The sequence below is a fragment of the Balaenoptera ricei genome, chromosome 6 (assembly GCF_028023285.1).
Source record: "Balaenoptera ricei isolate mBalRic1 chromosome 6, mBalRic1.hap2, whole genome shotgun sequence".
Lineage (NCBI taxonomy): Eukaryota > Metazoa > Chordata > Mammalia > Artiodactyla > Balaenopteridae > Balaenoptera > Balaenoptera ricei.
Genome location: NC_082644.1, coordinates 19771620 through 19794818, shown reverse-complemented (window position 1 = coordinate 19794818; position 23199 = coordinate 19771620). Strand labels below are relative to the sequence as shown.

Below are 23199 nucleotides of genomic sequence, written 5' to 3'. Positions count from 1 at the left end.
TGCTGGGCTTCAGGTGGACTCCGTGGGGGAGCCCTCGTTCTAGCTGAGTTCCGTGAGAAAATCAGCCTGTCCCAACCGCCCGTGCGCCCGGCTCCCTGCCAGTGCTGCGGGCGCTGGCGGCATCAGCCTGAGGGTGGAGACATCCCAGGCCCAGCATTCCAGAACACGGAGTAGCCTGCTTTGCTCTCTGCTTCAGAGTGTGGCTGTCCGTTTCCCCAGCCGCGTTCATTTCTCGTAAACGTAGATGCGTGGGAAACGAATGCCTCCTCTCTTGTTTAACTCTGTTTACTAGAGCTCTGTTCACTCTCCACCTGTGTTCACTGCGGCCCCGCTGGATTCACACACTGACACGGGCGTCTGTGTGCTGGTGCTCACGTGTTGCAGGCACGAGATGGGCTTTGGAGGCTGTGCCCTTTGGCCTCTGGTCTAGTGAGGCTGGGAGGGCAGTCGGGAGTGTCAAGCTAGTGGGTCTTCTTGCACACAGAGGGGGCAGAGGAGGTGCAGAGATGCACTGCTGGCGGGTAGGATGAGGATGGGTGCTCGGACGGGGGAGGGGAGGGATCTGGACCAAGGCCCAGCACTCTCTGAGTTAGCCCGTGGATTCCGCCCGAAATCCACCCGTCTGTCACGACGCTGCAGTGCAGATTTGTCTTGGATCTAACCTGGCCTCGTTCCACTTCCGCCTCCAGAAGCTCGGGACGATGCTTTGTCATCACTCCCCATGAGCTAGAGAAGCACCTGGCACGTGGAGGGCTGCCCCCACCCAGTGCCCACCGTTCTCATCTGTTTCACACCCACAGGGCAGAAGGTTTGTCTATGCCGGTTCTAACTCGGGCGTGGTGCAGGCCCCCGTGGCCTTCTGCGGAAAACACGGCACCTGCGAGGACTGCGTGCTGGCCCGGGATCCCTACTGCGCCTGGAGCCCGGCCGCGGCCGCCTGCATCGTCCTGACCGACGGCCCCAGCAGGTACCGGCCCCACTGCATGCAGGCGCTCCGCCCAGCCCCCTGGTGTCAAGCGCATGCACTGTGTAACCTGTGCCCGGTTGTCTTGCAGGGGTTTGATTCAGGAGATGAGCGGGGATGCGTCCGCTTGCCCCGGTAAGTTGCTCGTCCTCGCTGCCTTCTCTTCAGGGACGGCAGCCGTTCACGTAACCATTTCATGATGCTTTGCTGGTGTGGCATTTCGTACGTTTTGTTTTTCTTTCTCGGAACAGAGGTCAAGTAATCTCGTGGCAGACCCCGTGATGTTTCTCTGTCCCTTCTATCACAGAACAGGATGTTGAAGCCACGCAGAGTGTATTTGTTTACTGGAAGGTGCTCTCCATCCCAATCTGTGACGTCTGCTCTTGAGATGCATCCTCTCTCTTCTGCTTAGCTTGGGGCGCGTTAAACAAAACCTACCCCTCTTGTGAACAGGAGGGAGGAACTCATGAGAGATTAGTCCCCGTTCCCCTCGGGGTATCCCACCCCTGCCAGGAGGTCCGGCATGTCCCAGCTGAAGGCAGGCGTGCCCTGGGCTCCTGCCCTCCCATCCCTAGCCCGCTCGCTAGCTGTCATCAGTTAAGACAAGTTTAGGAGGAGGGCGCCAAGGCCCACCGAACAGCTAGCACACCCGGCAGCCGCTAGCAGAAGCCCGTTGTTTGGTAAAGCGCCGCCACCAGAAGGCACAGCTGACCGCTGCCCAGCCTCCCCGGCCTGGGGAGTTCTCTCCTGGGAAATCAGGGTGCGAAACAGGATTTCTTCTGCTCAGAGTTGGCTTCAATTTCTTTGTCCCCAAGGGCTGCCATTGGGGTCTTAATCTTTGCTCTTCCGTCACGCATGTCTTTATCTCCTTGCTGTTCTGGAAGATTCCATGTTGCTCCACAGGGTGAAACTCTTGTGTCCTCTTGTGCGTGTTAACCTAGTTTTGAAAGAAGTATCGAGCAGGGTTGTTGATGCTGTGCACGTTTATTTTGATGTTCCAGATAAAATTAAAGAAAGTTACCTGCAGCATTTTTTCAAGCATGGTGGCACAGCACAACTCAAATGCTCCCAAAAGTCCAACCTGGCCCGGGTGGTGTGGAAGTTCCAGGACGGCGCGCTCAAGGCCGAAAGCCCCAAGTACAGCCTGGTGGGCAGGAAGAACTTGCTCATCTTCAACCTGTCAGAAGGAGACAGTGGGGTCTACCAGTGCCTGTCTGAGGAGAGGGTCAAGAACAAGACAGTCCTGCAGGTGGTGGCCAAGCACGTTCTGGAGGTCAAGGTGGTCCCTCGAGCTCCGGTGGTCTCCACCTCGCCGGTCACACGGACAGAAGGTAGTAGGATCACCTCCAAAGTGTCAGCGGGGCCCACCCGAGGCTCCTTTCCCCAGACCCCGGCCGTGCAGGCCACCACGCCCAGTGCCATCGCCCCGCCGTCCAGCCCCGAGGGGCCCACCGGCACGTCCTGTGAACCAAAGATTGTCATCAACACGGTCCCCGAGGTCCACTCGGAGAAGACGATGTATCTCAAGTCCAGTGACAACCGTCTCCTCATGTTTCTCTTCCTCTTCTTCTTCGCCCTCTTCCTCTGCCTCTTCACCTACAACTGCTATAAGGCCTACCTGCCTGGACAGTGCTTAAAGTTCCGCTCGGCCATGCTCCTGGGGAAGAAGCAGCCCGCGTCGGACTTCTCAGACTGCGAGCAGAGCGTGAAGGAGACGCTGGTGGAGCAGGGCAGCTTCTCCCAGCAGAACGGCGGGCAGCCCAAGCCGGCCCTGGACACCGGCTATGAGACAGAGCAGGACACCATGGCCAGCAGGCTGCCCACCGACCGGGAGGACTCGCAGAAGATCGACGAGCTCCCGGTCCGGGACCGGCCATTCGATGTCAAGTGCGAGCTGAAGTTCGCCGACTCGGACGCGGACGGGGACTGAGGCGCCCGCCGCTCGCTGGGAGGTCTTTGTGTTGCCAGTTCAGTCCCCCGTCCAGTGCTGCATAGGTAGCCGTCGTCAGCAAACCTCAGTCTTCTGTGTCTTTTCTCTTGGGTCGCGCTTGTGACTTGGTTTCTCTTTGTCCTTTCGGAAAACTGGCGAGCATCGCGGCCGGCCTGCTGGTCGGTGGGGCCCTCGGAGTCGTGCCTGCAGGCGCGCCCAAGGCCACTCTGCGGCGGGAAGACGGCCGGGCCGCCACTGGCCCGGGAAGAGTTGGGCCGTGAGCGTCCCCTCCTCGTAGCAGCCACTGAAAGAGAATTTAATTCCAGATTGGAAATGACGTTTTAGTTTATCAGATTGGTAACTTATCGCTTGTTGTCCAGGTTGGCACGAACCTTTTCTTCCACGTAATTACTTTTTAGGATTTTTGCTTTAATTATGTTGGCGTGTTGGGTCGTTTATTTTTTAAATTACTAAAGCAGATGTTTGAATATTTGGAAGATGTACATCTTCTGGATTTTGTTGTATATTAGGGTAAAGGTATGGCTTATGTTGCTTAAGATTCTCAGGGATAATCTTACTTTTGCTAAATGCATTCTTTTCTGCTTTTAGAAATGTAGACAAAACCATGTCTTGAGCACATGTCCCTTTTTCTTTTTTTTTTTTTTTTTAATTTTGTTCCTTAAGGGAAGCATTGTTTTCAGAGAGATTTTTTTTCTGTACCTTTTTTTTTTTACTCTTGTTTTAACTCTTTTTGAGGAGAAGGCTGTGGAGGAATGTCCCACGACACCGGGCAGGGTTTGGGGGGAGGGATGTGGGCCCCAGCGTGCTCTGGGTGGAGCCGGGCCGGCCCAGAGTTGAGGGGACAAGTGTGTTACAATCCAGTGCCCACGGCCACCGGTCAGAACCTCCTGCCCAGACAGAACGTTCACCGGGACGTCTTGGCCATCTGAACATCTCCTTTTTCTTTTTGCTTCCGTCTCATGCCCTCTGCCCGCCCAGACTCTCCACTTGGCCTAACCGAGCTGTCCCCATACTGGAAGAGAGCAGGGCGGCCGGGGACAGCCAGGCTGGCGAGCACAGCGCCCCTCCCACAGATGCCGCCGCCGCGGACCTGCCAGGCCTGGCGCCCTCTCAAGGTGCAAGTGGGTGGCACAGTCTAACCATCACCGACGTCACACTCCATTTCCTGCTTTCCAGACACCCACATGGAGGAGCCTTTCTTTCCGTGGCAAAGAGCAATAAACTCTGAGTGTGTGTGTGGCCTGTGTGGACGGTGTCATCTTCCAGCATGATAGGATTCGACCGTTCTGGTGTAAACATTTGTGTTTTATAAGATTTACTTTGTTTTTATTTTTCTACTTTGAATTGTATACGTTCGGAAAGTAACCGAATAAACAAAAGCTTATATCCTTGACGCGGGCGCGTGGTTCCCTGTGGCTCTCCCGCCGCCTCCCCGCGCGGCCTGGGCCCCTTTCTTTCTTGCACTTTGGTCCCCTTCTCTGGCATGCGGTGTGTTCCTGACGACTTCTGCCTCAGAGCCCTCTCTCTTTTCTGTCCTCTGTCTCGCAGCCTCATCTCCTCTGCCCTTTCCTCCTCCGGGGTCCTCTTCCCTGTCCTGTCTGGTCCCTGACTCATCTTCCTCTCCCCGAAGCCCCTGGCCGGCCTCGGGCCCGGGGCCTGGCAGCCGCCTGCAGGTCACCTTGCTGCCGCCCTTCCTCAGCGACCAGGCCCAGCACGTGCATGCCCTGGGGACCTTCCACCTCTTCTGCCATGCCACAGGTGAGCGGGGCACCTGTCCGGGTGGGGGGCGGGCAGTGGGGGCCTCCTCCACGAGCACGGCCTTCCTGGCTGCACCTCTCCGGTGGTCCCCAGCGACACTAAACTGTTACCCCGAGGCTGTTCCTGGGGACAGCAGGGCCCGACCAGTGTTTTCCTCAAAGGGCCAAACTCTTCGGCTTCGCCGGCCATGGTTTCTGTTGCAACTACTCAGCTGTTGCCTTGTAGCTTGAAAGCTGCCGCTGCGCGGGCACCAAAGTTTATTTACAAACTGCAGCTTGCCAATTGCTGGTATATAGGGTTACTTCTTTGTTGGCTAACAATTTGGGTTTGATGTATGTGGCGTTTGGAGATTTAAAACATTAACCGTAGAGCCTCCAGAAAGGGAATTGTTTTAACAACTTGCTCCAAGATGTTTAAACGCAGAAAAGATTGGGAGTCTAGCGTGCCCCCTCGGATGTAGGAGGCGTTGGCACTGTGTTGGATGGTATTGGGATGGGGCGTCAGCCAGACCCACGTTCCGAGTGTGTCCTGGGCTTTGGGCAGCACCCGGTGGCCCGGTCTCCCCAGGGTGCCGTCTTCTAACTCATCAGTAGCTGCGGGGAGAAAACACGTGGCACGTTCCGGGCCTGGCAGCTTGTCCTCTTTGCTCAGAGGCGAGGAATGAAGTTAGTGAGGAGGACAAGCAAATCTCATTTTTTTCCTTTTTTTGAGAATTTAAGCAAGCTGTGAGAAGCTGCTGAGTGTTACGCTGCTGCCTGATCCCCTGTGGAGTTGGCTCACAAGACTTTGAATGGCTCTGTCCAGTTGTGACCCCGCACGTGTGGCCACTGGTGACTCCTGCCTGGGCCTTGGGCAGTGGGCAGGGAAGTTGCCTGTGAAGGGGACTTCTGCAGACAGACCTGCAAGGGGCGGGTCCGTGTGGCCCCAGGTCACCTGGGTGCTGCTCTCGGCCACTTGACTCCCTTGGGACAGGGGCCCAGGAACTGCTTCAGGCCCCCAGGCCCGTCCCACAGCGGCAGGGTCCTCCACAGTCACACTGGGCAATCTCCTCAGTGGTGGGAAGGTGGGGAGGCTCGGTGCTGGGGACACCAGGGCCCCTTGCTGGCAGACACAAGCCCTCAGGGACCCCATAGCTGGGCCTGCGAGGACCCACCCCTCAACAGAGCAGTTTCGTCTCTGCACTCGGGGAACCTACTCTTCCCGAGGGCAGCCTGCTGTTGAGGGGCAGAGTGGACGAGAGCATGTCCCTTCTGTCTGAGGCCCCACGCAGGCCTGGTCCCCCAGCTCATCCTGCCGCAGGTCACTGGGTTGGGTGTCCCCAGTGACACGTCCAGATCTAGGCAGGCGCTGGCTGCCCTCTTCCTCTAAACCTAGCCCCATAGCCAAAGCCGGTTCACTGTGCAATGTGGGTGTTCAAGTGCACAGTGTTTAAAAAGGCAGTGTCTCTGGCCATCCCCTCCCCCGAGTCCCGGAAGGCACCAGAACTAAAGACCAAGTTTCCTGTCAGGCTGCGGCTCTGCAGAAATGTTGGCTTCTGCCTCTGCCTGCAGGCACCTCCCCGTCCAGGTTGCTCCCACGTGGCCTCGGCCTGAGTGTCACTGCAGAGCTGGGCTTAGGAAACCATCTCACAGTGGCTCAAGCTCTGGCCCAGCTAAGGCCAGGTCGGCTTCTCACGGTGGGCATGGCCTCGCGGCTGGGTGACTCTGAGGGGCTTCTCAGCTCACTGTCTTCTCTGCATCTCCAGATCATGCTGGTGGAATGTGTGTGTGCGCCTGTGTGTCTGTATGTTGATGTGTGTATGTGTGCATGTGTATATGCGTGTACATGGGTATGTGTGTGTGCTTTGTCTGCTGACATATCTGTGTGCACATTTGTGTGCATGTATGTCTGTTCTTGTGTGGACATGTATACACACATCCACGTGTGTGTGTGTGTGTGTGTTTCTTTTTGGTCCAAAGCACTCTGCATGATGTGCCTTGTGGCCATGCTTCCATTCACAAGCCCTGAGTCTTGAGTGTGAGGAGGAAAAATTCCAGGTTCTGGGGTGGTTCTCCTCACTGCTGGCTGTCTTCCATTTGAAAGCGATGTATGTGCACAGTGGAGAGTTAGGAAAATACTGACAAATATAGAAAAGGGGTTCTGAGCTGGAGAAATTATGAAGGCATTTAGTCATGTTTCACTTTTCTGAAATAATCCATGCTTCTTGTGGGAAAATTAGAATAGTACAGATAAGCAAAGAAATCTCCCACTACGTGCACATGAGCACATTTACCTTTATTTTGGCTAAAAATACAGATAAAACATACAGGCATATCTCGGAGATGTTGTGAGTTCAGTTTCAGACCCCGCAATAAAGTGACTATTGCAATAAAGCGAGTTGCACAATTTTTTTGATTTCCCAATGCATGTAGAAATTACGTTTATGCTATACTGTAGTCTATTAAGTATGCAATCACATTATGTACCCTAATTTAAAAGTACTTTATTGCTAAAAAATGCTAATCATCAAGCAAGCCTTCAGCAAGCTGAAATAGTAACATCAAAGTTCACCAACCACAGTCACCATAAAATTATAATAATGAAAAAGTTTAAAATGTTGTGAGAATTACCAAAATGTGACACAGAGACACTGAGCAAATGCCGTTGGAGAACTGGCGCCGATAGACTTGCCCGATGCAGGGTTGTCACACACCTTCAATTTGTAAAAAACATAGTGTGTGCAAAGTGCAGTAAAGCGAGGCACAGTAAAACAAGGCAGGCCTGTACGTGTAACAGTGATTGATAATGCGTCCATATGCATGTCTGTGCAAAGCGTGTGTCTGCACATGCACCGTGCACATATATACAGACAGAAATAGATCTGTATAATTTTTTAACAAAAGTAGAACTTCTCTTCACCCTAACGGCCCTGCCCTCATTCCTGATACAACTATTTTTCTATGTCAGAGTTAGACCTGTGTTGTTTTTAAAGCTAAGAATGGGTCCTCTCTACTTTGGGTGACATTTGCATATTCAGGTTTCGGATGGCCTTTCATGTTTTAACTACAGTGTTAGAAATCAGAGCCCTTTAAGCCACCGGGGTCAGAGGGGCAGAAGCGGCCTGGGCCTCGGAGCTCCTGCAGCGACAGTTGGTGCAAGTGTGCGTGTCACGGCTCCTGAAAGGCGAGGGTCAAGCCGTGGGGGGATAGTGGACCCGTGAGTTGGTCGTTTTTCCAGGAAGAGTCAGGACGCCCCTCCACGCTGGGGCAGCCCCGGGCCCCTGCTGGAGTCTCAGTGCTTACAGTGTTTGAAGAAGTGGTTTCGCCAGAAGCGCTGTCTGTCTTTTCTGTTGTTTGTGATAATCCACATGCCTTTACGACGCGGCAGTCCTGGCCCTGGGCTTCTGGAAATCTCTGTGTGCAGGAGAGTCATCTGCAGAAGAGACTCTCCCGCGACCCCGTGAAGTTGGCAGCTGTGCAGGCATCTCCCATTCCTTCCGACATGGCCCACAACATTGTCTGTAAAGCGCCTTTTGCCACATGAGGTCCCAGGGTTTAGGATCTGGATATTTTGGGGGTCACTCTTCAGCTGACCACAGCGCCCCAGCACCTGTGTGACGGGCTTGAGACACTTTGAGGAGGAAAGCTGATGACCTTGGGGTGGTGGAGCCCTGGAAGAGCCCCTTTCCTCTCCCGGGCAGGTTCTCTTGGTTTCTGTACAGGTGTGAACTCTGGGCCACGCCGGGGAATCCGGAGTGAGTGTCCTTGGTGCGTGCAGCCTCTGGGTGCTCGGAGAAGAGCCCCCCCCAAGGGGTGCACCCGGCCGCCCGGTAGCTGGAAGGACCCTGGGCGTGAGTATGGGCGGTGGGTTGGCCCCAGGGCCACTGGTCTGGGGTTGACCACACGGAGGAGGACGCCTGGAGGAACGCTTGGCTGCCTGTAGCTGCACGGACGGCAGTGGGGCAGCTGTCAGGACGTGGCCTGAGGACTTAGGGTGGGTCCCATCACAACCCCCTCCAGCTGGGGACTCTCAGGCCCTCCGCCTCTAGGATGGGCCGGCTTCCCTTGGAGAGAGGCCATTGCTCGGAGGGATTCTAGTTTTGTCACACAGTAGAGTCAACTCTACACCAGTGGGTTTCCTTAGACGGTGTGGGTCGAGGTGCGGGCAGGATGGAGCCAACAGTCCCGCAATCCTGAGGTGCGCTGGGACCCAAGACTCCTGGTGGCCCCGAATTTCCGAGGAGCAGGCCCCTGTGGGACAGTTGGGTTTGGCCTGCTGCCCCGGGTCCCCACGGACGTCATGTGGTGGCCCTGCTGACCGGTTTTAACTGTCGCTTTCCCTCTCTCTTTAATCTCTTCTGCATTCAGAATGAGTTGGATAGTTTTAAAAAAGAATAAATGGAACGTAAGTACTTTAACATATGTAATGTTTTACTACCGCTAAATACACATTTAGAGAACATTCAATGGTGCTTGACGCTGTCCTCACCGTGGAGGTACATGTGGTTTCTGTCCTTGTTTGTGCCCAGGCAACCGTGGGTCGAAGGAGAATTTGGCTCCTGAGAGGTCCTGGCCCATGTGGTTCGGGGTGACGAATCATCCCCAGCTCAGGCCACCCGGGTTCTTTGTCCCAGTGTCAGTCATGAGAACCTTCCAGAGGCTCCTGTGACCCATGTTCGTGGCCCCCGTCCTGGGGGGCTCGCTGCGTGGCACCACTGAGCAGGGCAAGGGGATGAGACCCGATTTCAGTGTCTGAAATTCAGAGACAAGTCTCCCGTTCTTAATCAATAATGCCTCGCGCGTGTCAGCTTTTAAAGTTAGACTCCGCCAAGGTGCCTGCTGGCCAGGGAGCGACTAAATGGAACATGGTGTCACCAAGTGCATTCAGTTAAAGGGAGGAAGTACCTCTGCCCGACTGACAGGCACCCAGGCACATGCGCACAGACGTGGGGCTGTGTACGTGTGCGTGTGCATATATGTACAAGTATGTCCATCTGAATGTATATGGAGAGTATGTATAGAGTTATCTGTGGGTAGAGTACAAAACGCTTTGTTTTGTATATTATACAAAAACTTATATTATGCAAAATTATAGTGATAGAACAAAACACCAGAAATCCCAAAAATCCTGCCCAGAAAACAACTAAACAGACCCCTGAGGGCTCGTCCACTGGGCCAGGAAGGCTGGGGGCTGCTGTGTAAAACGCTTCTGAACAGCTTTCAGGATTCTCTCCAGAGCCTGTGTAACGTGTCTTTCTTCCAAATAGCATTTTATTTTTATCATAAAATCAGTATTTGTTTGTTGTGGTGAATTTGGAAACTTCAGAAAAGTATGAAGAGCAAAACCCAGTCACCCCCAAATGTAACCAGCTGCAGCCCCCCTGGCACAATGGCCGCTTTCAGGCCTTTTCTCACGCGCATGTGTCCACACACACGTACACACATACACAATGTACTTACATATTGTCTTGATGTAATATAATGTTATTGTTATTTTTTCGTGTTGCTAAATCTTAAACGTGATTCCTGATCAGTGACAACACGGGTGGTTGCCACAGCGTTCAGGGGACCCCTTGCGGGACATTTCCTAATTTCCAGTAGAAACGGCTTCAGTGGGTTCTGATCATTGTCTCGGGATTCATTCCTAGGATTGTCCGGTTCAAGGGTCTGACTCTCCCTTGGGAGGAAGGTTCTTTGAGGATCCTGAACGTGGTGGGTCACCGATGCAGGGACTGCACAAAGGTGAATAGGTCCCAAGTTGGTCACACGGGGACCTGACTGGCGACGAATCCATCAGAAGTAATCATATCTAAACTAGAAGTCTCTCCCCTTTCTAAAAAGCCCAGCACGTGACAGAGAAATGTCCGCCCACCACCGTTCCCACCTGGCCGTTCCCACAGGCTCCCGCACGCATGCACACCCCGATGCCAGCTGTTTCTGTGCTGGTTTTTAACCCTTTGGCTCTATCATTTGTTTTTCCTGCTCAGTGAACTCCAGCCACAGGCACATGTATTCCTTGTACTGCTGACCATCCTGCATGAAATCACGTTTTATGTGATTTCCCAGGTTGGCGGGCATCTGAGATGGAATCTAGCTTTTAAAAGCTGATTCTCAGGCAGGGTTGTGATCAGGCAGGGCTGCTCTGGTCTAGCTCAGCCTCACAGCCTGCCCGTCCAGGGCGGTGCTGTCCACGCGGAACAGCAGGCATTTGTCAGGGAGCTGGGTCCCTGGGCAAGGAGGCCAGAGGGCCCCCCTCGTCCACATTGTTGGGGTGCCTGCCTGGCAGAGGCAGTTAGGGTAGCAGCATGGGCTGGCAGGGCCTGGCCCAGCACCGCACCATCCACCCCCCCCCACCACCCCGTTACTGGGAACAGCAGGAACAGAGGGCCTGTTCGTCCCCCGGGGCCCACAGGGAGTAGGGCCTGCACCCCCTCCTGCCCGGCTCCGAGCCACCTGGGTGCTCAGGGCAGGCGGCGGCTGCTTCTGTCTAGGGCGTGGCCTGGCCTGGCCTTTGCTCTCCCAGCTCAGCTCAGCTGGGGGTCTGCACATACCCCAGGAAGGAGCCAAGTTGTGTCAGCTGGGTGTTTTCATCTGACCTTGTCCTGTCTTCAGCCACTTTTGAGTGGAAGCCAGCGTGTAGGCAGATCACAGTGGAGGCGGCCTGGCTTGTTTGTTCTGAAGTAGGGACGGGAGTCGGGCCCGTCTCAGCACAGCCCTTGGTGCCCAGGGTGAAGCCTGAAGCCCCAGGCTCATGCAGCTGCACTTTATGGATGGGGAAGGTGGCCCCGTCAAGGAGGTCACTTGCTGAGGCTGTTTCCGGTGTTGGGACCAGAGCCCAGGCTTGCTCCAGGCTTTCCACACACTGGTCCCCACAGCCCACCACCCCAGCCACTGTGGAATGAGCACGGGATCTGCGGGTGGCTCGTGTACAGGACCCTGCCATGCTTTGGGAAGGGGGCTTCTGCCTGGGCCCTTCCCCTCCTCCGGTCCACTCTCCTCCAAGCCCTTATTTTGTAAGACAGGCCCTCAGCCCTTCTCGGCACCCTGGCGCGCCTGGGAGCTCCAGGTGGCAGTCCCACCCCTGGGTGTGGCAGCCCGGCCAGGCCCCACTGGGGTAAGCTGTGACTTCTCCATGCCCAGGGAGAGGGAGTGGCCCAGCAGAGGCAGAGCAGGCCGAAGGTGGTGGCAGCAGGGCCAGGTGGGCAGATGAAGTTCCCAGGCCCAGACCCTCTGTGCCAAACAGACATCCGCCCCAGAGCTCAGCCACCAGGCACTCCAACGGGGTGCACAGCCTGGCGAGAAAGGGAAAGGGGGTGCCCCACGATGGCCTAGAGTGTGTCATGGGGACATGGCCACGCAGGTGTGCTTTGAAAAAGGCACCTGAGCAAGCTCAAGGAGCAGGGAGCCACGGGGCACAAGGCACTAAGGTGTCTGTACCCCTTTGCTCCCAAGGGTCACTGGGGACCATAATGGGGAACCACCCCCAGGCCTCCTCCAGGGGAAGGACAGGGACTTATCGGAAAGCTGCACTGTCACTTTGAGTCCAGCTGGGACGAGGCCCCTAATCTGGGAAGCCCCCATCTCCCGTGCCAGGATAGTTCCCATGGTTCCCATGACCCCTAGTGGGGGTCCTGGTGGTGAAGATGGTCTGTGTGCCCCCAGGTCCTGCGGACGTTCACTTTCTCTGGGAGAAGAACGGGCGAGAGCTGGAGGTGTGTGTCCCTGCGCAAACCCACGCGCTGCCTGATGGCAGGGCCCATGTGCTCAGCTGGCTGCGAGACGCCCTCCGGGAAAGCGCCGAGTACCGCTGCTCCGCGCTCTCCACGGCGGGGAACAAGACCTCCAAGGTGCGGGTCACTGTGACCAGACTGGGTAAGTGCGCTCTCCTAGCCTCGACTCTTCACCATTTACCCTTGTCCCTCGAGCAGCAGACTTGCATGGGAACATTTCAGTCTGGAGATTACCTGTAGGGTTTCACGAAGATGGATGAGTTAGCTTTTCACTGTCTGCCTCATTGGTGCATGCATGCGTGTGTGTGTGCACACACACCTGCACACGCACACACCTGTACCCGTGTGCACACGTGAATGCATGCTGGCTGCCGATCCCCCGTCCTCCCAATAGAAGACTCAATCTTTTTATTTTTTTGGCTGCATGGCTTGTGGGATCTTAGGTCCCCGACCAGGGATTGAACCCAGGCCCTGGGCAGTGAGAGCGCGGAGTCCTAACCACTGGACCGCCAGGGAATTCCCTGTGTTACATTATTAGGTTGGCCGACCCCGTAGTCTATTATGATTTCCCCTCCTGTACTTCTGTTTCCCACGTAGGTAACCACTGTGCCGATTCCTACTTGCTTGGTTCATACTTGTCATTAATTCCGCATCAGACCCTGCAGTTCAGTCCCCAGTCAGTACAGACATACTGGCGTCCTGTGGTCAGCACCCCCAGAACCTCTGCACCAGGAGCCAAGTGCCTCCCTGGGACTGGCCCTCTCCCACTGAGGCTAGAGATTCCGTTCCTCTGATGTTGGATCTCGTGGTGTGTTTCCCGGCGTTCCTTTCTTTCTTTGATTTCATTCTTCCGTGAAGTGTCTCTTCTGGCACACTCAGGGTGTCTGGGGGGAGTCAGCGTTTTGAGAGCCTGTGTCTTTTCTCCATCTGCACACTTAGAGAGTCCAGCAGGGTAGACAGTTCTGGCCTGAAAATCATTCCCTAGCGTGTGAGGCTGGCCCCGTCTTCTGGCTCCTGAGAGCCTGCCAGTGACCGTGTGTGACCACTGTCTTTCTGAGTGCCGTGCAAGTGCGTGCCTGGCTGGGCCCCATCACACGTGCAAGCCCCCGCCTTCAACTCTCGGAAGCGTTCAACACTTAATTCACTTTTCTCCACTTCATTTCCTGTTCTTTCTGGAACTATTTTCCAAGATGTTGGGCTACTTGGGCTGGTCCTCTGTCCATCTTCTCTTTCCTGTTACCTCTGCTTCTATTAGCTTTTCTCGACTTTATCTTGCACACCTGTTAATTTTCATCCCACTCTCACACTTTATTACTCTGAGGTTTTCATTCTGTTCTGTCGTGAGTGCATTCTCCTCTTGTCTTGTGGATGCGGTGTCTTCTCCCGTCTCTGAGGGTTATTGAGAGGATTTGCCAGTTTTCTTTTCCCTCCCAGTTGCCCTTTTTTGGTGGTTTTGTCTTAGTTTCCCTCAGAAGTCTTGGGACCCTTGATTGTTGGTTACATTTAAGAGAGGGGCACAAAGATCCCTCCTACGAGGCCCTTTCTGCCCAAGGTGCGGTCTTTGGACAGGCAGCATTCCTACTACTTGGGAGTTCGTTAGAAATGCGGAGCGACTCAGAAGTCCCGGGAGCACCTCGTGTTAACTTCTCCAGGAGATTCCTACGTGCACTAGTGAGGAGGCTGGTCTGCCCCGCACCCGTCCACTGTCGTGCGGAGGGCCTCCAGCTACAGCCCACACTTGGAGCAGCAGGCCGTCCAGGGCTCAGGTTGGGCCATCAGTGAGGACTTAGGTTGGCAAGAGGCTGGGGCCTCATCATTCAGTACATAAAGCCCACCATCCTGTCTGCCTTCAGTGCGGGTACTGCCCAGGTCACCCGTCCTGTGCTCTCCAAGACCACAGTCTCTTCTGGAGCAGAGGGAGGGCAGCTCCCCGGCCGTGCAGAGAGGTTAGGGCCCTGGGGGCCACGGGCTTCTGCTTCTGGTTCTGCACAGCCTTTGAAGCGGCCTGCGCGCCACCTCCCTGTTGCCCAAGCCCCCGAGCGTCTCCCCGCTGCTGGCCTAGGACCCTGTGTGCTTGGGTCTGCTGATTCTGCCGGGGCCAGGGCCAGGGCCGTTTCCACCGGTCCCTCTGCTTCTCAACTTTCAGGTTTTCGCGGTTTCCTCTCCTATTCTCTGTCCTTTTTCAAGAGTTTATATGTAAATGTACACATTTTAAAAGGTCCTTTGTCCTTTAACTGGGGGTTACAGAGAAAAGGAAGTTACAAATATTCGCTCCCACCTAGAACCTCCGTTCCTGTCATTTCTGTAAAATGCCCTTGCCTGTTGCTGTCAAGATAAAATGAATAATCTTGTCATAAGCGTGCCTTACAAACTGTGACCTCTTATCCAGAAGTCAAGTGAACGGTACTATCAGCAAATAGCTAAGTAGGAATAGCCAGAGAAGCAACTATGCAGTTGGGGCTGTTACTGCTTGACCTCATCTAACTCAGCTGCCTTATAAGGAAGGTACAGCTCACAGATGATGAAGGTTAAGTGACTCACCCAAGGTCACACAGCTCACCAGCCAGTAAGGAGCAGGGCTTGACTTTGATGGCAAGAAAATTTATACCTGAGTCACTCTACAGACAGTAGACCCCAAATCCAGGAGAGGGCATGAGCACAGTTAAGACAGCTCAGTATTTTCTATCTCCCCACAGACCCCACCATGTTTACTGAAGGTACGGGTGGTGGTGGGTGAGGATGTGTTAGAAGATGAAATGTTTCTTTTGGGGTTCGGATTCCCATGTGTTGAGTCAGGAGCCCCTGCAGGGCCCCTGGAGTGAAGGGCCACTAAGGGCCCTCCTCCAGAACTCTGGGTGCCTCCCATTGTCGTCCTGGAGTGGGGGGCAGCTCCAGCCGAGGGCTAGTTGTGTGGGTACCATCACCACTGGGCCTGCTCAGCTCTGCTCAGGGTATGAGTTCGACTTCCTGTCTGAAGGACTCAGGTCTTTGGAACCCATTTCTTTCTTGCTTTTTTTAAAAAAATTTATTTTGGCTGCGCCGGGTCTTAGTTGCAGCACGCGGGATCTTCACTGCGGCACGTGGCATCTTTAGTTGCGGCATGCATGCAGGATCTAGTTCCCTGACTAGGGATCGAACCCGGGCCCCCTGCAATGGGAGCGCAGAGTCTTCCCACTGGACCACCAGACCAGGGAAGTCCCTGGAACCCATTTCTGAAATTAGTCACATGAGCTGTAGTTGAAAGCAATGATGGGGTGCATTTTTATGTTTACAAAGAAAAGCTATGGCTCTCAGACTCATGCCACCCTGACAACCCCTACAAGTGACTCATTTTCAAAATTCAAGATCAAACACAAAAGGAGGGCAGTGCGGGGCGAGTAGCACGTGATGTAAGGGGACGCCGGACCTCGTTACCAAGCAGGTTTCTGAGCCTCAGCTCCCCGCCTCACTCAAGGGAGGCGGCAGCAGCCCCTGCCCGCCCCGAGCCCCAGAATATCTGCATTGCCCATGAGGTGTGGGGAGTTAGCCCCTCTCCTGGCTGCACAGAAAGGGCCAGTGAGATGTGGGGCTGGGGCCACCGTGACCTTGGGGAGCAGCTGCCGTGGGAGGGGGTGGCCCGGGGAAGGGAGGGCAGGGGACACTGACTGTGGAAGCCCCTGCAGCCAGGAAGGCGAGGCCCGAGGGGTAAACGCGTCACCCCTGCCCACTTGGCTGCCTCGGCCCGGCTCGGCCCAGCAGGGGGGCGTCACCTAGCTCACAGCACAGCCTCGGTGCGTGGAGGGCCCCCGGGGGACCATGAAGGCCTGCAAGCTGAGACCTGGAGCCCCGCCTCTGTCTTGCAGAGGCGACCCAGCAGGAGAGGTGGACCAGAGAGCTCGCCACCTGGAGGGCCGTGGTCGGGGAACACGACCGCATGATGCAGAGCTGGAGGAAGGAGTGGGTACGTGGCCGGGCCCGAGGGAGGGCAGGGGTCTGGGGGGTCTGGGGGGTCCGTGCTGCCAGTGGGCCCCACATGCTTCCTGCTGGCCCACTGAGCAGTTCTGCTTTCTGAAACCTGCACTCTTGCCACCCGCAGCCGTCCAGCCTGGAGCCGATCCCCGGAAGGGAGTCAGCGCAGGGTGGGGCCCTTACAGGAAACCGAAATCAGGCAGGGCCAGCTGGTTCTGGCGAGAAGCCCCCACAGCCACCGCGACCCCCAGACACAGCTGAGCACACCGGGCTTCCCTCCCGCGGGACCCTAGACCCCACGGGGAGCACACGGGAAGGGGACTCGAGGCCCTCCTGTTCTGCCAGGAACTCGAAGTCCACGTTTTCTTTCAGGAACGCTGTAACCAGGACACCTAGCCACCAGGAGGCAGCGCTGGCTCCAACCCCAAGCCGCCCTTGCTGTCACCCGCCATGCAGCCCCGGAGGCCCCAGGGCAGTGAGCTGCCTCCCTGCTGCTGGACGAGGCCGTCAGGGCTGCTCAGTGGAGAACACGCAGCCCTGAGTGAACCTGCAACAGTAGCCGAAACCTCTTGTAATTAGGTGCTTAGATGGGACAGAATGGCCTGTCTGGCAGAAACAGGAAACCAAAAAGGTGTAACAAACAGGCTACAGACAGAAACTCTGGTTAAGACAGCAGTGTGCATGACGGTTCCTCTTCCAGAAGCACTGGTGTTACGCTCCACAGGTCACCCCTCACAAGCTGACTGATTTCATGTCATGCAAAGGGGCCGCCCCCTGCCCCCTAAGCGGCCCAGTGTTAGCACAGCCCCTCTTGACCGCTGGCTTTACTGCTGTGGAGCTACCTGCGTACTTAGCCACTCGACTGTAAGGGACAGGGAAGGGCAAGGCTTCAAAGGACAAGAATTTGCCTTAAACCTTGAGTGCTGAGGTCCAAACTCAGGAGCTAACAAACAAACGTGGATTGAAGAGACTCTGTGTTATTCCTCACTAATGTCAGCGCTTCGGCCCGTTTTCTGAAGCTCCCAGTGTGCACCTGTCACCAGCGGCCAGGGCCTGGGCACCGAGCTTGTGTAAGGCGGAAAAGCCAGCAGGTCAGCTGTGTGCATCTCCCGGGTCACAGTCACTCTTCTCACAGCGGCGCGGGTCTGATGAGGCTACACTGTACACATGCTTCTGGGTCCCTAGTTATTCACGCTGCACCTGGAGACTCTGCTGTGTGTGTGTGTATAAATGTGAAGGCCGAGGCTGCTCAGCCTGTAACCTTACAGATACTTCTTGTTTGTGGAATGACGTTTTTTAATGGAATGCCGGTCTATCATAAAGCTAAAACCTCTGGTAAGTTGTACTTCTCTTGTGACCCTAGCAAGTGGATGTCTCCTCAGCCTCACGACCACAGCTGTTTCCAGACCCCCTTGTTCTGAAGCTGGGTACCTTCGTGCAAGAGCAGCAGCACACATTTCCAGCCAGTCACCTAGAGGATCCACTCTGAACAAGGCTTCTGAGGATGGCTGGCTTTGGGGTTAAAGTTGTCCTGTTTGCCCACCCAGCTGCTGGCCCACCTTGCAACAGACGCCGAGCTGGCTCACGGACCACCACGCACTGTACAGGGTTTTCGGTGAAACCTCCATCGGCTCTCGCTGCGGTTCTCGTGCAGGTAGGCTCCAGCCGCCACAGCTGCGGAGTGGACGGCTCCAACACTGGGGCCCTTTCCTTGGTGCTATGATTCTTCCTCAAGTTCGGACACAGTCAGAGCACCTTCCACGCCCAACAAAACAGACACTTCCAGTTATCACAACATCAACACGCAGGGTCCTGGTGGGAAATGTGGTTATGAGGATGAGTTTTCTCTGAACTGTTGGAAAAAAATAAAGAGTTCTTTCTATGTTTGCTCAGTGAAGCATGTGTGTACTTGGGAAGCCCGCCTGCTTTCTGTGGCACCATCAGTACAGAGTAGGTCACTGTGTCACCTGCAGCAGTGGCCTGTCAGGAAAGTGACACCATGACCAGGGCAACTCAGCATTAAGTCACATAAGTGAACCCTCTCAGGAGCTGAATGAATGTGATGTTAAAAACCCAACGTACTTTGTTCAGCTAATCTGAACAAATACCACAGACCCAGAGGCCTTGGGGGCTCTGGACAAACAACGTGCATCTCTAGCAGAGATTTCTTAATGATTTTTTGATTTGTCAGTTTTATAATTCTAGACTGCTGAATGCAGCTGACTAGCTATTTAACTTTCTCCCTAAAAGTTCATTTGGAACCTTTACTCTCAATCTTTTCAAACCTACTGTAGTTGATATGGGGTGGGGTCCTCCCTGCTATTCCTCCTGGTGGCCCTGAGGGAGAAACCTGTGACAGGATGGAGGGCTTGGTGGACCAGACTGCATGTCCCTCATTTAAACAGCTCAGAAAGTGTATGGAAAAGCAGGGCACACACCGGGAACAACAGATGAGAAGACAGACCGGTGCTTCCCCCAGACGACCTCCACCTCGCCGCCAGCCCTGGCCACGCAGCGGGCCATTTCCGACTCCTTATTCCACTTTTATTTGTCACAGGCCACTCACTCTCATAGGTACATTCGGCATGACTGAATTAAACTAACAGTATTTTCAAGCCCACACGATACCTTGCTTGCTTGACAAGTGCAAAGCAGTGAAACTTCGTTCCTGCCATTTCCCGTGACCAGCCCACCAGCAGGCTGGACCGAGGCGGGTCCAGCAACAGTCTCTAACGGTTAGTCGCTACTTCGAGACCCAAGAGGCCTGAGCGCAGCAAACCTCTCCCTGCTCAGTCCCCTTCAGTTCAAAGAAGAGTGCCCAAAAGACACGTATCAGGACGCAGGACCACTGATTAGACCAAGATGACTGGAGTCGCCAGTGAAATTAAATAATCACTCTTTATTCAAAATAAATAAACCCTCTTACTTACAGGAAAATATGAAAGTAAACTTCTATCCTTCTGGCTTCTAAGATAGAAACCACATTCAAAATATGTTCACTTACAAAAGAAAGAAAATATTTGTAGATTATGAAAACTGAAATTTAGGAACTTCAATATACATTTGTTTCTCTGCGAAATAAAGAATAAAAGGAATAATTCATGTCAAAAGGTCACAGGTTAGAGAACCGATTTTCCTCCTGAGGCTCATTTTAGCAAACCCTCCAAGTACCCCCAAATCTTCTGGCTGAAGAGCCACAACCTGAGAAAGGCACCCCTCCCCACCCCACCGCTCCTGCGCTAACACTGGCCCCCACAGTGCCCGTCCAGCGGCTTCTGCAGGGCTGTGCTGGTCACCGGGACTGGGAACATCAGGCTGGAACCCCGCCGCCTCCCAGCCACGTCACCTCGGGCCCCCGCTGCTTTCCACAAACTAACTTGGCTCCACTACTCTGCAATGGAGAGACGTTCCCTTAGCAGCAGCAGAGTACTCCGAGCACCACCTTTTCCAGCATTTTCCAGACTCATATTGCACTCAGAGGGCCAAGGCTGCATCCCGAGGCTTTGTGAAAAGGTTTCCGCCAGCATACCAAGTGCCCGTCCATGGGACTCGCAGCTTTTGGATGCCTACAAACACTGCTGGTTAATTTCCCAATTAAACAGTCATACAAAACACACACTAGGTCAACGAAGAACTGAGAAAAAGAAAAAGACCCCGAAGTCTTTCAGCCCCTGCCCCCTTACCCCAAATACACAAACACACAGGAAAGAATTCTTATAAATTCAAGTTCATCATCTGAGAGGTCGAAGCCTTCAGCGATTCCTCCAGTTCCAGGGCACGTTGAGTGTATGCTTCCAGATGGTTTCTCCAGATTTCAACTGGAAACAAGAAAGCGCACAGCTGATGGACAGGCGGGGACAGTCAGGGAAGTCTCTTGGAAAGCAAGCAGCATGTGGCCTGCCCAGCGAACCAGCTCCCTAGATGGGGCCCAGCAAGGACTCAAGCCCAAGTCCCCAACTGCAACCCCCTCGTGAGCAGCATCAAACACCTTGGCGCACGCCGGCCTTGACAACCGCCCGCCAGGGATACAGCTGTCCTCAAGGATGCCCTCTGTTTGGGTGCCTTCTGACCCGAGGTTTGTCTGAGACATCCACTGACCAGCCCTCCCAAGTTTGAGACCACCTCTTAAACAAGGGCCGGGTCTTAACGGGGCCTTTTGCAGCCGGTCCTGCCACAGTGGCCATGCTGCTCTCCTGGGCACCCTTTTTAAATCAGTGTCAATGAAGACTTAGAGGAGGCTCAACCCCAAATCCATTCCCCCAGCACTCACTGTAGCGTGGCTCCTCTTTTCCGGCAGGGGCCAGGGGTCTGTCCTCTGCAGAGCAGCTGGGGCCCTGCGTGGGCGGGCTAGCGGGTGCGAGGGGCCCAGGCTCTCCCGGCAGCTCCCAGTGCGCATTCTCCAGCATGGTCCTGTACGCCTGCCGGGCCGCCATCGTCAGCTCGACCATCTTGTGGAACTGGTCCTTGGGCAGAAACGAGAGCACAGGTGACATCCCCTGCAAACTGGCGATGGCGCCCTCCACAGGGAAGCAGGGTGCTGCCCGCCTGCGGTGCTGCTCGAGGGAAGAGCAGGTGCTGACCTCAGGCCTGCTTAAGGCTCCTCTGTGGCAGCAGTGAGCCCGGAGCTAAATTCAGAATCACACTTCTATGCTTTTAAGGCAACAAGGCCACCAACGCTGCTGCCTTCAACACTGGGGCCCCGGAGGCTCAGGGCTGCTGTGCTGTGGAAGTGCAGACAGCCACCATCCCTCCCGACTCCCTTCCACGAGCAAGACAGGCCGGCGCCCCCTCGCCATCTCACCTGGGCCCCATCGTAGCTAAAGATCCCCACCACGCTGACAGGAACAGCCTTGTTCAGACTGCGCCCCAGAGCTTTGCGGTTGAGAGCAAACACAAAGGGGATGTTCTGCTCACAGGCGTAGTCAATGATGGTGTGCAGGGTGTCGTCCAGCCCACCTGGTCAAAGGACAACGAAAATGACAAGGAAGTGCATCACACGAGCATGCTGGTGACACTGGCCGCCAACGGCTTTTCCCGACAGTGACACTCCTGGCTATTTCCTTACTCAAGCCAGTGTCCCAGGCCAGGTTTCACCGGGAGAGAGCCAGTCACTGCGGTGCAAGTACACTATTACTTCGGCCACATGGAAGAAATCAACTCTCCAAGAGAGACACTTCTAAAAGCAATAAAACATGATAAAACACGTCCACGTCAAGTCAACAGCTGGTGCTGGTGCTGTGCGTAATGGAAAAATGAAGTCTTGGTAAGTATTTGCTGAATACCACGTGCCACCCTCGGTCTAACGGCCTCGTGTGGGCTGGCTCCTATATCCTCACAAAACCCTGAGGGGGAGGCTGCACCCCGCTTAGAAGTGGAAATCCAGAGCCCAGAGAGGTCACTGAGTACCTCCAACCCTGCCTCCCAGCAAAGCCACCAGACGGGCAGGAGTGGGGTGGGGGTGGCACCGAGAGCAGAGGGTGAAGGGAGCCCTGCGTGCGGGTGACGTGCCTGTGCAACCAGAAACCCAGCAGCACTGACGAGTTACCACCAACAGGAGGATCACATCTGGGCATCTGTGCACGAGTAATGCAGAAACCACCAGTCTGCACACACGCATCAGCCAGCTAAAATGTAAAACGGAAGAAATGACTCTATATATGACAACAACCAAAGATGACAACAGGTGGGGATAAATGTGGCAAGAAACGTGAGATTTATATAGCAACTTCAACATGCTAGTGAAACACAATAGAAAATCTAAACAAAAGGCACCTATGCTCTTGGATGGAATGATCCAATATGATCACATGTCAATTCTATGTTAACGTAAAACTTTTTATACTGTAATTTACTCTAAGTGGGATTTTTTTGAGAAATAAGAAAATATTGGGTTGGCCAAAAGGTTCGTTCTTTTTTTCCGTAAGATGTCTCTAGTAGCACTTAGCTGTCTTTAACTTCATTTGAAACAATTTTGTTAGATTGTATTGTGACAACTGTCATATCAGCATGCATTTAAAAAAACTTATCGAAATTGGTGAATTTTTTTTTTTTTTAGTTTATTTATTTGTGGCTGTGTTGGGTCTTCGCCTCCGTGCGAGGGCCCCCTCCAGCCGCGGCGAGCGGGGGCCACTCTCCATCGCGGTGCGCGGGCCTCTCATTATCGTGGCCTCTCTCGTTGCGGAGCACAGGCTCCAGACGCGCAGGCCCAGCAATTCTGGCCCACGGGCCCAGCCGCTCCGCGGCATGTGGGATCCTCCCAGACCAGGGCCCGAACCCGTGTCCCCTGCATCCAGCAGGCAGAGTGTCAACCACTGCGCCACCAGGGAAGCCCAAAATTGGTGAATTTTTGTGTAGCCATTTTAATATTGAAGATGGAAGAAAAAAAGCAACATTTTCGGCATTTTATGCTTTATTATTTCAAGAAAGGTAAAAACGCAACGGAAACGCAAAAAAAAAGATTTGTGCAGTGTACGGAGAAAGTGCTGTGACTGATTGAATGTGTCAAAAGTGATTTGCAAAGTTTCGTGCTGGAGATTTCTCGCTGGCTGATGCTCCACGGTCGGGCAGACCAGTTGAAGTTGATAGCGACCAAATCAAGACATTGACTGAGAACAATCAATGTTATACCACTCAGGAGACAGCCGACATACTCAAAATATCCAAATCAAGCACTGAAAATCATTTGCACCAGCTTGGTTATGTTTTGCACCAGCTTGGTTATGTTAATCGCGTTGATGTTTGGGTTCCACAGAAGTTAAGCAAAAGAACCTTCTTGACTGTATTTCCTTATGCGATTCTCTACTGAAATGTAACGAAAATGTTCCGTTTTTAAAACAAATTGTGATGGGTGATGAAAAGTGGATACTGTAC

General features: G+C 54.3%; 2 protein-coding genes across 12 annotated transcripts in view; one reads left to right on the top strand and one right to left on the bottom strand.

Moving 5' to 3' along the window:
- Window positions 1–18216, top strand: part of SEMA4D (semaphorin 4D) — a 123677-nt gene extending 105461 nt beyond the window's left edge. For 2 of the 3 annotated variants that reach the window (XM_059926997.1, XM_059926998.1), the window contains exons 14-16: window positions 801–967; window positions 1056–1099; window positions 1966–4308. In XM_059926997.1, the coding sequence (XP_059782980.1) occupies window positions 801–967; window positions 1056–1099; window positions 1966–2894 (1140 nt within the window). In that variant the 3' untranslated portion in view covers window positions 2895–4308. Of the gene's footprint in view, window positions 1–800; window positions 968–1055; window positions 1100–1965; window positions 4309–4463; window positions 4674–12313; window positions 12524–16223; window positions 16322–16701 lie in introns of those variants that run through there. The other variant, XM_059926999.1, reaches the window with a different exon arrangement.
- Window positions 18217–19232: 1016 nt separating this feature from the next.
- The window catches only part of SECISBP2 (SECIS binding protein 2), a 40465-nt gene continuing 36498 nt past the window's right edge, over window positions 19233–23199 (bottom strand). For all 9 annotated transcript variants that reach the window (XM_059926994.1, XM_059926987.1, XM_059926988.1 and 6 more), the window contains 3 exons: window positions 21131–21285; window positions 20600–20792; window positions 19233–20147 (listed from right to left, as the gene is read on the bottom strand). In XM_059926994.1, the coding sequence (XP_059782977.1) occupies window positions 20044–20147; window positions 20600–20792; window positions 21131–21285 (452 nt within the window). In that variant the 3' untranslated portion in view covers window positions 19233–20043. The remainder of the gene's footprint in view (window positions 20148–20599; window positions 20793–21130; window positions 21286–23199) is intronic.